We start from the raw sequence: 14,441 nt of genomic DNA on the forward strand, positions 1-14,441 counted from the left end.
AAAAAAAAAAAAAAGAAAGAAATGCTCAAATTTTGGGGCAGTGGCATGGTTGTTACTGGGGGCTTTTAGCCAGATTTATGTTAAGAATGAAGAGCAAAGAGCCCAAAAGGATTATTTAAAATATTGAGTTTGGCCAGAAAGGAAGTGCGGACTATGAGGATAGAGCTGAGAGGATCTCCATTGCTGAGAAGGAACAGGAGAGTAGAAAAAATGTCCTGAGGACATCACAGGAGATGGCAGGTTCTCACCCTTTGCAGCCTCAGAATCACAAGGATGAGGGACTTTGCTTTGAGGAGGAAGCCGCAGAGCCCCATGTTCCAGAATGGAGGCAGAAGCCACACCAGGTTCCAGAATGGAGGCAGCGGCCACACCAGATTACAGAATGGTGCCAACATATAGGATTTGTTTCTCAGAATCAGGGTCAGAATGCTCAGCAAGCCAGGCACTCAACCCTTTCAGTCAAGAAAGAAGAAAGCCTGGCTACTACACCAGATGGCAGCAGCTCTTGGCATATCCACATGGCTTTGTAGGCGCATGCAGAATGCAGTTCTGAGGTTAAGAAGTCTTCCACCCAGATTTCACAAGAAGGCCTGGGAAGCCAAGCAATATGCCCCAGAGAGGGCAGTGTGTGAAGCTGTGAATGAGAAGCCTATTTAGTGGAGACCTCAGAAGTTTGAAAAAGCCAGGAATGTGGATGGTCTAAGAAAAGCTGCAAAAAGGGAGCAAAGCAGGCCGAAGAGAGAAGCCGTAAGAGCTACCAGCAGGAGTGCCATAGGGGTGGAGCCATATAGGGCTTTTGGAGCTCACAACTCCTTTCAGATTGCTTTGAATGGTCCACAGGGAACTACAAGATTTAACATTTGCCCTTCTTGACTTTGGGCTTGTTTTGGTCCCAACTGTTTGTATCCAGTTGTGTATACCTTTTGGAATGGCAATGCTTATCTTGTGCCTTTGAATGTTGGAAGTGTTTAACTTTTCATTTGTAGAGGGGCTCACAGCTAAGAGTTCACCTTAGATCTTGGAGACTTGGGAGTTGGACTTTTCGGCATTGCTGTTAAGACTTTGGCAACTCTTAGAGATGGACTAAAATGTCTTTTGTATAAATGGATGTGTATGAGTCTTTGAAGGGCCGTGGGTAACATGTCATGGTTCTAATGTCGTACAGTGTTCAAGTTGTAAAATGTTTAAGCATGTCTATGTACCTGGAAATTGGCTTTAAAAAAGTATGTCTAGTTGCCAAGTTGACAAGGGGTGAATTGTGTTAGTTGCCTGAATTAGCTCAGGGGCCCAGCCCTGCGAGTGGGCAAGGCCCAATCTGGGATGCTATTGGGCCAGCACTGGAGTGCAATTGGTTCAAACCTAGGGCCATGGGCTTCACCAGAGTGACTCAGCACAAAAAGTGTATATAAAGAAATTGAAGAAGGCTTCCTGGCCCTGCCCCGCTTCCATGGAGAAGTCCCAGTCTTCGGAGGAGCTTGATCTGTTCAGCTGCTCCACTTTGGAGGAGCTACAATCTTTGCTGTGGAGTGCCTGTCTTCACAGTCAGCATAGAAGGAAGACAGGCTTGATGGATGCCTCAGCTGCTGCTCCTCCTCTGCTCTTCATTGTTTTCTGCCACCATGAACTGCTATCATTTGCCTTGGAGCCAGCAGAGTATGAACTGAAACCTCCACAAACTGAGCTAAATAAACCTTTCCTTCCTTCATTTGAGTGTCTGGTATTTGTCCCAGCAATGAGTAAAAAGTAACTAAGACAGTTGCATACCTCATCATAACCCAAAGCAGTGGGAATGAAAGGCAAGGCTAGGGTGAGAGATTCACCCTTCAGATACACTCTCCTCTTTGGACTAGACCCCACCCTGTAATAGCAAAACACCTACAATGCCCCATAATAAATTACATTCCAAAAGCAAAAAAAAAAAAAAAAAACAAAGTCATTAGTAGATTACAAGCATAATGAAAAACAAATTGTATTATAAAATAAGTTTTGGTCAAGAAATCAAAACCACACTGCAAATAATCATCTCACCTGATGGAGGATTTGTTCAGGCTTCTGGGATCCTCACCTCTCCAAAAGCTATGGCCATCATTCTCTTCCTTGACTTAAAAACAAACAAAAACAAGTTATTTGATCATTAATAGTTTGAAATTATTGAAGATGTAGGCACATGTACTGATTTGTAATTGATCACAAATCCTTACAAAAACATACAAGTCTAAATGATAATCTAGGCCAGGCAGGTGATGCATGTCTGTAATCCCAACACTTACAAGGCCAAGGCAAGAGAATTGCTGTGAGTTCAAGGCCAGCCTGGGCCTTGAGTTCAGAACTATCTTGAACTCCATAGTGAGACCTATCACAAAAAAAAAAAAAAGAAAGAAAGAAAGAAAGAAAGAAAGAAAGAAAGAAAGAAAGAAAGAAAGAGCTACAAAACTATAAGCTGGGCAGCATGATGAAACAAAAATAAGTTGTTTTTTTTTTATTTTTTTTTAACATTTATTGTGTGTGTGTGTGTGTGTGTGTGTGTGTGTGTGGCCAGCTCAGCCCACCAGGGGGCGCGGCTGGCTGCCATGTGGTGCTGGGGGATCGAACTGCGGTCCCTATGCTTTTCCAAGCTTGTTCCAAATAGGTGCTTTAGACCACTGAGCCATCTCTCCAGCCCCAAAAATAAGTTTTGCTTTGATATTATAGCATTTGCTCAAGTTTAGATCCTTTCATTAACCACTGAGTAAACTTTACAAGTTACTTAATTGCTGGGCTACATATTACAAAAAGCCTAGGTTTAGGTGAACCATAGGGTCCTCGATGTTCAGCAATATAGGAACAGGCACCGTAGAGAAGAACAGGGAAAACAGAGCACATTACTGTTGGCCTGCCAAAAAGGGGGAAATTACCACTGAGGCTTATCTCTTAGGAAGCTGGCATTATCTTAAAACAAAAAATCTATATCTAGTTTTTAATTCTCACTTAAGCCTGATTTCATCCAAGTTCCCTAACTGAATGTGTGAGGTCATTAAAAATTCATGGCAAAGCAACTTTAGTGTCCGTGTCCCCGTCTCTTTTTCTTAGCTTTAAGCTTTCATTTGCAACAATGGCGCAGAGAGTTTTAAGACCATTTATGCTCTCCACAAATACACTTCAATGTCTGTTTCTATACTGGGTGAAATGAAATGTGTGGTCTTGCAGGCACTCCTGCCAGAGTCTGGTAGGGAAAGAGTGACAGACAGCCGAAAGACGGAGGCATCTGCCACTGCATTAGGAAGATGCAGGTGGCAGTTTGTGTTCTTCTTCAGTGGCTTGGATGTGAAGCCCTCAGTTAGCACAAACCATGTTTGATGGAAGGTTTAGCAGTGCTGGCCAGCTGAAGAATATTTTTTAGAAGAGATACAAAAATATTAAAATAATGTGTTTCCTCAGTTGCAGAAAGTTTATTATATTTGTCACTCTTGTGGGGAAACTTGCATGCTTCCCTATATAAAAACTACCCACTAACCCTGAGAGATTTATTAGTGCTGTGTTGGTTTAGTTTTAGGATTATTCCCACATCACTGACTTTGGGAAACATCCTAAATGATAGATTAGATTAGATTAGATTAGATTAGATTAGATTAATAGATAGATAGATAGATAGATAGATAGATAGATAGATAGATAGATAGATACCATTGGTTGAATTTATTAAGCTGTTTTATTCTTTGGGAATTTTAGTCTATTTTACTGTATGCCAACAGTATTTCAAAATATACCACTAAACCTTTAAGGTTTCTCTGTGATTCTACAACTTGAATGAATATTTAGCAACCATTAGCCACATGAAATTATTCAAGTTTATTAAGTAAAATTAAAATTCAATGACACTTAAAGTACTTAGTGGCCACAAGCAGCAGTACTAAACATAGACTAGATATAAAACATTCCCATCACTGTAGAAGGTCCTATTGGCAATGTTATTCTACAGTGTACCTGAACCTAAGTAATAACTCAATCTACTGAAGAGCTTTAGCTACTAATACATTTCAGCACCAGCCCTCTGCTCCCATCAGCATTGTGTATTTAGATTTTACTGTGATTTGAATCTGGAATGTCTCCCAAAGACTCATAGGTAAAAGGCTTGGTCTCCAACCTGTGGCACTATTGAAAGATGGTAGAACCTTTAGAAGTGGATCTGGGTGTGGTGGTGCACACCTGTAATCCCAGCATGTGAGAAGCTGAGGCAGGAGAATTGTAAACTGAAGGTCAGCTTGGGCTACAAAGTCAGTTCAAGGTCAACCTGAATCATAAAGTAAGACCTTGTCTCACAAACAAATAAACAAGGTGGGGCCAACTGGGAGGAAGTTAGATCATTGTGAGTGTGCCCTTGAGGGTGCTATGAGGACCCCAGCCCTTCCTGCCTTTCTCTTGGCCTCTTAATCTCCATGAAGCATGTGGCTCACTTTGTCACAGCTCTACTCCATCACATTTGCCTTGCCACAAGCCCAAGAGCTGTAGGGCCAACTAACCATGAATCGAAACTTCCAAAAATGTGGGCCAGACTGAACCTTTCCCCTCAAGTTGATTTATTTGAGATTTGTTATAGGAATAGGAATCTGGCTAACAATTTCATAAGCATGCTCTTTCATCTAAATGTAAAAAGTGTTAAGTATGGCCTAAATACAGGCGCATGTATACTAAGGAGAAAACAGGTCTTTTTCTCTGTATCTCTAGAAAAGTAGGGCTTAATGAGGAATCCTGTAAAAGTCTGATGATTTAAACTAAGTTTTTTTTGTTTGCTTATTTGTTTTTTTACTATGCATTTTTTTCAATTTTGGTCTTCCTTTGTTTAGTTGATCAAGTTGACTGATGCATGGACAGCTTTGCCACATGATAAAAATATTCCCTAGGCTTTCTCCCAGGAGATCTAGACTCAGCCCTCATAATCATCTATACTTAAATGCTCAGTACTCAATGTTTTCTCCAGGCATGACATCATCATTAACATTAAGGATTTTTAGTAATGGCTTCTGGTAAGTAGATGGGCAGATAGGTTGGAGCCCAGCTCCTTTTAGAATCACTTATCACAGAGGTGACACATGGAGCCCTATATATAGAATACCTAACCCAGGGAACCGACGGCTTGGAGACCAGGAAATACAGAGGACACCGCAGAATGTGCTACGGCTCTCTGTGACAGCAGCAGCTTGGTGTTTCAACAGCTCTTGCACAGAAGTGTCAGATGGGACCTTGGGGGAAGAAAGTAAAGAACAGGTGGCAGGAGTGTAATTCTATCAACAGCCACATGCACGTACACAAGACAGACTCTGCTGCTTTAACATCATTTGTAAAGTTTCTGGGGATTTAAATTTCCTAAGACTTCCATCATTTTGTTCTTTTAATGTGTGTTTTTATGTTCCTCTATATGTTGAGAAAAAAAAAACCAAGAATAATTATGCTTGTGGACAAGGATAAATATGTATTTAAGGCAACCAACACCGGTTAGAGGCCCTAATTAGTCAGACAAGAGACTTGGTGAGCAACCAGGGAATTAATAAGCCTGCTAATGACAACTTCTACTAACAGTTTCCATGCTGCAGCATGGAAAGGTACTTGTCAGTGAAAGCATGCAAACACCATTCGATTTTCTCATATTTCATAGCTATTTAATAGTCCAAGAGATCGAGTCTGGCTTGCAGTGACATGTAGTGGAGGCAAATGGGGTGGTCTGGGCTAGTCTAGCTATACAGGTTGGAGCCAGAAGTGGAAGGGCTTATCCACGGAGCACCCTGGATGGTCATTTTCTCCTTTCCCTTCGCTGTGAAGAATGCGGTCTTAGTGGCTGACTCCAGTAAGTCAGCCATCCTCGCTGCATACCCAGCCCTGCCCACAACAACTCTGTGAAGACAGCCACAGAGATGAAGAGACGAGGACCACACAGGTCAAGTGACTTTCAGAAGATCATACAGCCAGGTAACATGAGGATTAGGGCTCAAACGTGGACCAGGTCAAGTTCAAAGCTGACACTCTTCTTTGTTTGCTTTTTACCCATTTCCAATTATAGAAGTAGGTACCTTAAAGGACTCATGTATTTATACAGGTATAACTATATCTACATGGCTTTATTCCTATTTCTCTACATATCTAAGCTTTTTTTTCCCCCTTCACAATTCTGTTACCAAATTTGTACGAGTTTTACTCTACAAGAAAACCAGTTCTTCCATCCTCTGGAAACCAACCAGTTGTCCCACAATTCAATTCAATTCTGACACTAGCTTGCTCAGGCCCCACAGATTAAGGGCTCTCCCTTCCTCCCTCTCTTTTTTTCTTCCTTCCATTTGTCCTTCCTCCTTTTTCCTCCCTCCCTCCTTCCCTTCTGCCTTCATTCTTCTTTTCTTCCTCATCATTTCTTCCCTCCCTTCTTTTCTCCTTTCTTTTATTTCATTTGCTTCCTTTTTATATACCCTTTACTCTTTGTGAATTGTGCCCAGGTACTGTGCTACTGGTAATTGAATGGTCAGCTCATCTCTGTGTAAAGAACATCAGTCTTTTTTTAGCCTCATAAAGAAACTGATTTAAAACAATTAATTTAGGGGGCCGGGGAGATGGCTCAGTGGAATAAACGCTTCCCTCGCAAGCACAAGGGCCTGAGTTCAATCCCCAGTTCCAAAATAATAATAATAATAATAATAATAATAATAATAATATAATACAATTAAAATTGTACACATACCTTTCACCATGAACTAAACTAAATTCAAAAGGATCAAAGATCTAAATATTAAAACAGAAACAGTAAACTTTCTGGAATATAAGCTAGGTAAAACTTTTGAAGACATTGGTAGAGGCAGACTTTATGAGTAAAACCCTGACTATGCAGGAAATATCACAAAGAATAAATAAGTTGGATTTCATCTTACTAAAAAGCTTTTATACAATAAGATAAACTACCAACAGGATGAAGAGACAACCCACACTGTGGGAAAAAGTTTGCAAGCTATTCCTCAGACAAAGGATTGGTATCCAGAACACATAAAGAACTCAAAATTATCGGACCTCCCACATTTAAAGACCCAATCCAAAAATGGGTATGAGATGAATACACTTTTCAGATGAAGAAACACTAACAGCAAATAAATATATTTAAAAATGTTCAACATCACTGGGTCATTTGAGAAATACAAATTAAAACAACACTAAGATTCCATCTTACCCCAGGAAAGAATGGTTACCATCAAGAAATCAGCCAATAATCATAGCTGAAAAGGATGTGGGGGAAAAGGAACACTTCTTCATTGTTAGTGAGAGTGTAGACTGGTGCAACCACTGTAGAAATCCATGTGGAAAGCCCTCAAAAAACTAGGAGTAGGGCTGGCCAGATAGCTCAGTGGACTGAAGTGCCTGCTTAGGCAGGTGCAGGGACCAGGGTTCAATACCCCCAGGTGTGCCATGCTGGCCCCGCTCCTGGGATGCACTGAGATGGTAACTGAGACAAGGCATGGTAGTGTGCACCTGTAATCCCAGCACTTGGGAGGCTGAAAACAGGAGGATCACTACAAGACCGATCTGTGTAGTGAGACCCTGTAGACTCTGTACTAAATACAAAAACAACAACAAAAACTAGGACTAGAGGTCCCATTTGACCCAATTATTCACCTGCAGGGTATCTTCCCAGAAAAATTAAAACCATAGTGATATATGCACACCAATGTTTGCAGCAGCTCAGCTGGTAATAGCCAAATCTTGGAAACAACCAAGTGTCCATCAACTGGTGAATTCACAAAGATGTGCTTGCTTTTTATACAATACTGTTCCTCTGGTTAAAAAGAAGGTCAAGATTGAGACATTTCTAGGAAAATGGATGCACCTGAGTGAAATAAATCAGACACATGTATAAATACTGCATTGTTTCTCTGGTATGAGAAAGCAAAAGTATGAATAAGGACAAAAGTGTATAATAGGTATTGTAAAATAGGAAGGAAATGGGGAGGGGAGGAAAGGAGAGGAGAAGAGGAGAGGAAAGAAGGGAAAGTAGAGAGGGAGACAGACAGAGAGACACAGAAAGAGAGAAAGGAAACCATAGGGAAAAAAAGGAAACCATAGAAAAAACCTTCTACAAATGGGGAAGGGAGGAGGGATTCAAGGAAGGATAGGAAAATGGGGGAAAAACAAGTTATATTGTGAACATGTACAAATTCCTCTTATGTGACTATTATGTATATCTAAAACATACTAACAAAATCTAATTTTAAAAATAATATAGGGGCAGGGCCAGGGAGATGGCTCAGCAGAATGAGCGCTTCCCTGGCAAGTGCAAGGGCCCGAGTTCAATCTTGGGCTCCACAAAAATTAAAAAAAAATAATAATAATATAGGGGTTGGGGAGATAGCTCAGTGGAATAAGTCCGTGCCTGGCAAGCACAAGGTCCTAAGTTTGATCCCTGGTACCACAAAAAAAGAAAAGAAAGAAAGAAATATATCCTTTTGAGGGGGGAAAGGAACACAAAAATAATTAAAATGTGATATGTACATAAAAGGAATTAAGATATGATGAATGCAATCACATACTCATAAAACTTAAAAAAGAAAAGCTACTTACATATCTAGTAAAGAGTACATACCGTTATTATTGTTAGCTTTGGCGTGATGAAATGGAAATAGGAACTTCCTGGCAGCTTTTGATTTTCCATACTTTTTTTTCAAACCAGTTGAAGAATAGATGATACGAATGTGTTGGTTGATTTCTCTATCTGGTGAACTCAAAAACTCTGGGTAATCATCAATCTGAAAGAAAATTGACTGAGCTTATTGAAGACAAATAGGACTCCTGACCCAGTTGGTATTAATAAATTCCCTCACTAAGGGCAAGCTCAAACTATACTTTTCTCTTTTCATATGCTCGACTGGGACATCTTTACTCTTAAATTTCTCAGTTCTTCCTTCATTTGTTTTAGTCTTCTCTAAAAATATGCTTTCCTGAACTTAGGGACTGGAAACAGGGGGACGGTGAGTTGGACACGGGAGTGGTTCACAAGATTAAGGCTGCCCTGGACCACACAGAGAAACCCTGTTTTTAACACACACACACACACACACACACACACACACACACACTATAGGGTCACTAATTAAATAGTAACAATATTTGTATATGTTAAAATATATCATTTTCCACTTTCATTTTAAAGTGGAATCATTTTTGGTTTTTTTTTTTTAATTTGTGTGTGTGTGTGTGTGTGTGTGTGTGGCCAGCTCAGCCCACCAGAGGGAAGGGCTGGCTGGCATGTGGTGCTGGGGGATTGAACCGTGGTCCCTGTGCTTTGCTAAGCTTGTTCTAAGTAGTTGCTTTAGACCACTGAACCATCTCACCAGCCCAAGGTGGAATCGGTTTTAAAAAGTCTCAAAAACATGCAATTCATTGAGTTTAAGCTAGGATGTTTTCTGCGCAGAAGATAATGTCCTGCAACAGATCACAGAGATTCTAACTGTAAGCATTTAGATTGGAGCAGTTAAAATGTGCTCTGCTTTCTCCAAAGTGCTCTCTCTCCTATCCTTGATTTAAAATAGAAAATATATTGATAAATGCCGAGGAGTTTTAGGTCTTCTTTTTAATAACCTGCTTCCCTTTTATGACAGTAATAACAATATCTCAATAGCGAACTAGGAATAAATTCAGAGACTACTTAGAGGCATATGTAAAACCATGTAATTCAAAAATCAGAAGGTGAGCCAGCCAAATAGCTCAGCAGATTAAAGCACGTGCAAGCAGGAACAGGGACCAGGGATTCAATCCCCAGGGTATGCTGTGCGGGCCCTGCCCCGGGGCAGCAGTTGAGACTGGGTGTGGTGGTACACTCCTGTAATCCCAGGTTTTGTTTTGTTTGCAGTACTAAGGATTGAACTCAGGACCTTGAGCTTGCCAGGCAAGCGCATATTCTACTGAGCTGTCTCCCCAGCCCAGTAACCCCAGCTCTTGGAAGGCTGTAAACAGAGGCAGCTCGCTATGAGTCCGATCTAGTAGTGAGACCCTGAACATCCTGTACATCCTTCCCTAAAATACAAAAAAAAAAAAAAAAAAAAAAAGCACCTCAGAGGGAATTGCATTATAGATTTTTTCAAGAATGTAAACAAAAGTATTTCCTATGTGCAATTTCATCTTTCTCTTATTATAAGGAAATATTGGGCTGGTGAGATAGCTCAGTGGTCTAAAGCACCTACTTAGAACAAGCTTAACAAAGCACAGGGACCACGGTTCAATCCCCCAGCACCACATGCCAGCCAGCCCCACCCCCTGGTGGGCTGAGCTGGCCACACACACACACATAAATAAATAAAACTTTAAAAAAAATAAGGAAATATTAAACAATAATAAAAATCTAGAAGTCCAACTTAAAGTAATTGAATATAATCCCTCAATGAAAAGCTATCACTATCTACTCAGATTCAATTTATAAAAACTGTTTTCAGTAGTACAATTGCTTAGCTTGTGTGAAGCACTGAGTTTTATTGTTAATATTTTTTTTTTAAAAAGATGATGTGTGGCTACTATGGATTGAAATGAAAAGTACATAGCATCTACCACAAGCATCTTTGTGTGGCCAAAAATGAAACTGGCTTTCTACCATCCTAATTTGCAGAGAATAGCGAGAATGGAGAAATATATTAAAGGGCCCAACAGAAATGCAATGAGGCAAATTCAGAATGTGGACAAACTCCAGGACAAGTTAGTGATGTTATGGCTTGTATCTTGAGGTCCTCCCAGAACCTCTTATGGCTCTAGGTGGGGTTTTCAGAGGTGGCTGGATCTAGGGTGTGTGCTGCTGGGATCGAGTGATGCTGAGATTGATTCAAGGTATGATGCTAGGGTTAAGCTGCCCCAACATGCAGGTGAGGGCTACTCACCCCAAGGATGGGTAGCCTGGATAAGACATAAGGGACAGACAGAGGGCTGCTGTTTCTCGCTTGTCCCTTATGGCTTACTGCTTGCTGCCTGCCATGAAGCATTTCTCCTCTGCGATGTCCCTCTGCCAAGCCACCCTGCTTGGAGCCAGCCAACTCTGAAATGAAAACCCTACAAACTGTGAGCCAAGTAAACCTTTCCTCCTTTAACTTCAGGTGTTGGTGATTTTGTCTCAGCAACAAAAGTAACTAAGATAATGAGTTTCTTTAGCAAATAAGGGACAGGAGTAAAGGGAAAGGAAGAACAGTTGTAGATTAAAAACCAGGGACCAGGGCTGGGGAGATGGCTCAGTGGAGTAAGCCCTTGCCTGGCAAGCGCCAGGGTCTGAATTCAATCCCTGGTTCTGCCAAAAAATAAAAATAAATAAAGTGTTTCCATTTTGGGGCTGGTGAGATGGCTCAGTGGTCTAAAGCACCTACTTAGAACAAGCTAAGCTAAGCAAAACACAAGGACCGCGGTTCAATCCCCCAGCACCACATACCTGCCAGCCCTGCCCCCTGGTGGGCTGAGCTGGCCACACACACACACACACAAAATAAATAAATAAATAAATAATTCTAAAAAAAATTTTTAAAAAAGCAGGGACCAGGAATATAGCTCAGTGGTTCAAGTGGCCTGGCAAACACAAGGTCCTGAGTTCAATTCCTCGTACCTAAATAAATAATATAAATAAAAAGGAATCAAGAAACAGATCAACCAATAAAGTGTGAGCATTATTTGGATCTTGATTTTAATAAATCCCCTTTTAAAAGACATTTTTGAGCAAGTTAGGGATATTTGACCTGAGTATTTTGTGTTATTAAAGCATTATTATTGATTTTAGATGGCATTACTTTTTTTTCTTAAAGTATATAGCTTTAAGAGGTATCTATAGATGAAATAATATTTTGAGAACCCTTTTAAGATAATCTTCTAGTGGAAAAATACATGCAGGATATGTAAAACATAATCAGCTATCTGTTCATAATTAATATAACTGATGATAGGCATTTGGTAAAAGGTGAAAGATGTATACGATTTGAAGAGAAACCAGAGTATAGGCATTGGGAAGTTCATTATACTCCTCATTTATTTTAGGTTTCGTTTTTTTTTTTTGGTGGAACCGGGGATTGAACTCAGGGCCTTGCACTTGCCAGGGAAACACTTATTCTACTAAGCCATCTCCCTGGTACTCATTTTAGGTTTCTGAGATAAGGAATTTTCTACAGAAAAAGTTAGTAAATGCTAACGATATCATGGGGGCTGGGAAAATAGCTCAGTGGCATCAGCACCTCTCTGGCAAGCACAGGGTCCTGAGCTCAATCCTCAGTACCTACCCCACCCCTAAAAAACACATGCACACATGCATGCACACATGTGCGCGAGCGCGCGCACACACACACACACACACACACACAGATAACAATCAAGTGTAATGTGAACTTCCTTTTTAAATCTTAGAATAAACTATAGAATTAATCCTAAAACATAAAGGTTCTGTAGCCCTCCTGGAAGCAGGATACTGCTTGGTTCTGCTGATTTGGGTTAGACACACTGTAAAGAACTGGTTGATGGGGGACAAATAAGTGTGGATGTTTTGTATTGGAAATGAAACATTTATTTTGTGTTTTTCATAAAATGTAGCTTTTTTTTCTTATGGAAATGAAAGTTTCAGATGTCTCCCCATTCTGGGCAAATTTATCCACACTGTCATGTCACACCACCATTCTGGAAATGATTTCTGTGCATTTGAAATGGCACTTTTAATTTTATATGTGACACAGCATTTCATTGCAAACACTAATATGAATTTTGTGTATAAAACATTTGTTTTCAAACCAAGGGAAAACCACAGTTCACTTAAGTGGAGTTTACTTTTTTATGTGAATGTTTGTTGTTCTGTGTCTCTGCCTAACTTCCCTAATGTTGTTATTTTTACGGATAAGACTTAACTGACCACTAACATAATACTGGGCATAATTTATATCCTGTGTTATATAACAAAACTCTTCAGACTGTCTTGAATTGCTTTTGTAAAAGTCTGAACACTGTTAGCGAGAAAGTTGTGTATTTACTTGCCTTTCTGAGGGAAAAAAAAAAAAAAAGATGTTTCATTGTGCCAGTTTTATTGGTGAAAGAGAAATACTGTTTTTTCCCCTGTTTTTTATTCAAGTTATCTTTTATTTTTATTTTTTATAATGTGTTGTGGCTTCCAATTACCAGGTTGTCTAGGTGATGACAATAAACTGACTATAGAGCAATAGTTTTGTGGTGACCAATAGATGCCAAACAGTTTATGACCACACAAAAAGTGGGGTCACTTAATCTCTCTGTAGCAGCTGGGGGCATAATGAGTGATCATAGAAACAAGGAGTTTTTGGGTTTTTTGGCGGAACTGGGGATTGAACTCAGATCCTTGCATTTGCCAGCCAAGCGCTTATCCTACTGAGCCATCTCCCCGGCCCTACAAGGAGTTTTTGGAAAGGCACATATTTAAGGGGGAAACACTATGATTTTAAAGTCTAATACAAAGTTTAAATTTATATCATTTGAACTGATAAGCACTTTTTGGGTCATTGTAAAGTGCACTAGAACTGACAAAATGTTAAGATGCTGCTCTTGGGAAGGAAGGTTTCTTGGAGACCACTTATAGTCTCATGACAAGTGGATGCTTTCTAGTATCAGAAGAAACTGACACATAATGTCATGTCCTCAGTGGTTGCCAAAGTCTTCCAACTTTGGGAAGCTTCAGGGTTCTTTTTGGGGAAGTGGGAGGTAGATGATTTTTATTATTTTAGGGTTTTCAGGCATTGGAACCAAAGGCCAAATAATAAGCAGCCTTTACTTTTTAAAGTAAAGTTCATTTTATTTGCTCAATACACTTATACAGTAGGCTGTTAACTTATATACATTGCAGTGGTTATATCTGCTGTTTGTCTTTAAAATGGAAAAATAAGCCCAACCTAAAAGATATGGCCCAGCTAAAGGGCATGGACTGGTCTTTCCTAAAAATGCAACAGGTATGCCACTAGATTATTTTGTTTACACTTTCTTTTTTTTGAATTGGCATTTTAAAATCAGAATTTAGGGGCCTGATCATTAGCTTAGTTGTTTAAGTGCCTGCTTAAACAAAGCAGTCAGGCTCAGACTGCTGTGGTTCGATCCCCAGATCCTCAAGCAAAACCAGACCTGCCCTGAAGGCATCCTGAGGCAGCCAAAAAAAAAAAAAGAAATCAGAATTTAAACTGAAGAAATAGCTGGGTTTTACTTAACAGAGTTGAAAGTGACTGTTCTGTACATCATGACCTTAACAATGGTGATGCTGTAAGTGAACATTCACTGTCATCTCTATGCTAAATTCATTGGTGTTTTTAATTTAATATTAGGACTGCAGATTATCCCCAAAAAGCCTTAGTCCAGGGTGTGGCTCTGTCTGGGTGCAGTATGTAGTCATGTGGCTTCTTGCTTTCTAGCAGTGGAAAAAAAAGTTGTCTCTAATAATGTTATAATATTAAAATATTATAATAAATTAT

The 14,441-nt window shown here is 39.9% G+C and overlaps 1 protein-coding gene across 1 annotated transcript in view; it reads right to left on the reverse strand.

Moving 5' to 3' along the window:
• CUNH12orf56 (chromosome unknown C12orf56 homolog) overlaps positions 1 to 14,441 on the reverse strand; it is a 79,191-nt gene that overhangs the window by 41,158 nt on the left and 23,592 nt on the right. Inside the window, exons 2-3 of the mRNA XM_012514949.1 lie at positions 8,591 to 8,753; positions 2,029 to 2,101 (exon numbers count right to left, since the gene is read on the reverse strand). Coding sequence (XP_012370403.1) covers positions 2,029 to 2,101; positions 8,591 to 8,753 — 236 coding nt within the window. The remainder of the gene's footprint in view (positions 1 to 2,028; positions 2,102 to 8,590; positions 8,754 to 14,441) is intronic.

Source organism: Octodon degus, unplaced genomic scaffold, assembly GCF_000260255.1.
Source record: "Octodon degus isolate 3935 unplaced genomic scaffold, OctDeg1.0 scaffold00047, whole genome shotgun sequence".
NCBI lineage: Eukaryota > Metazoa > Chordata > Mammalia > Rodentia > Octodontidae > Octodon > Octodon degus.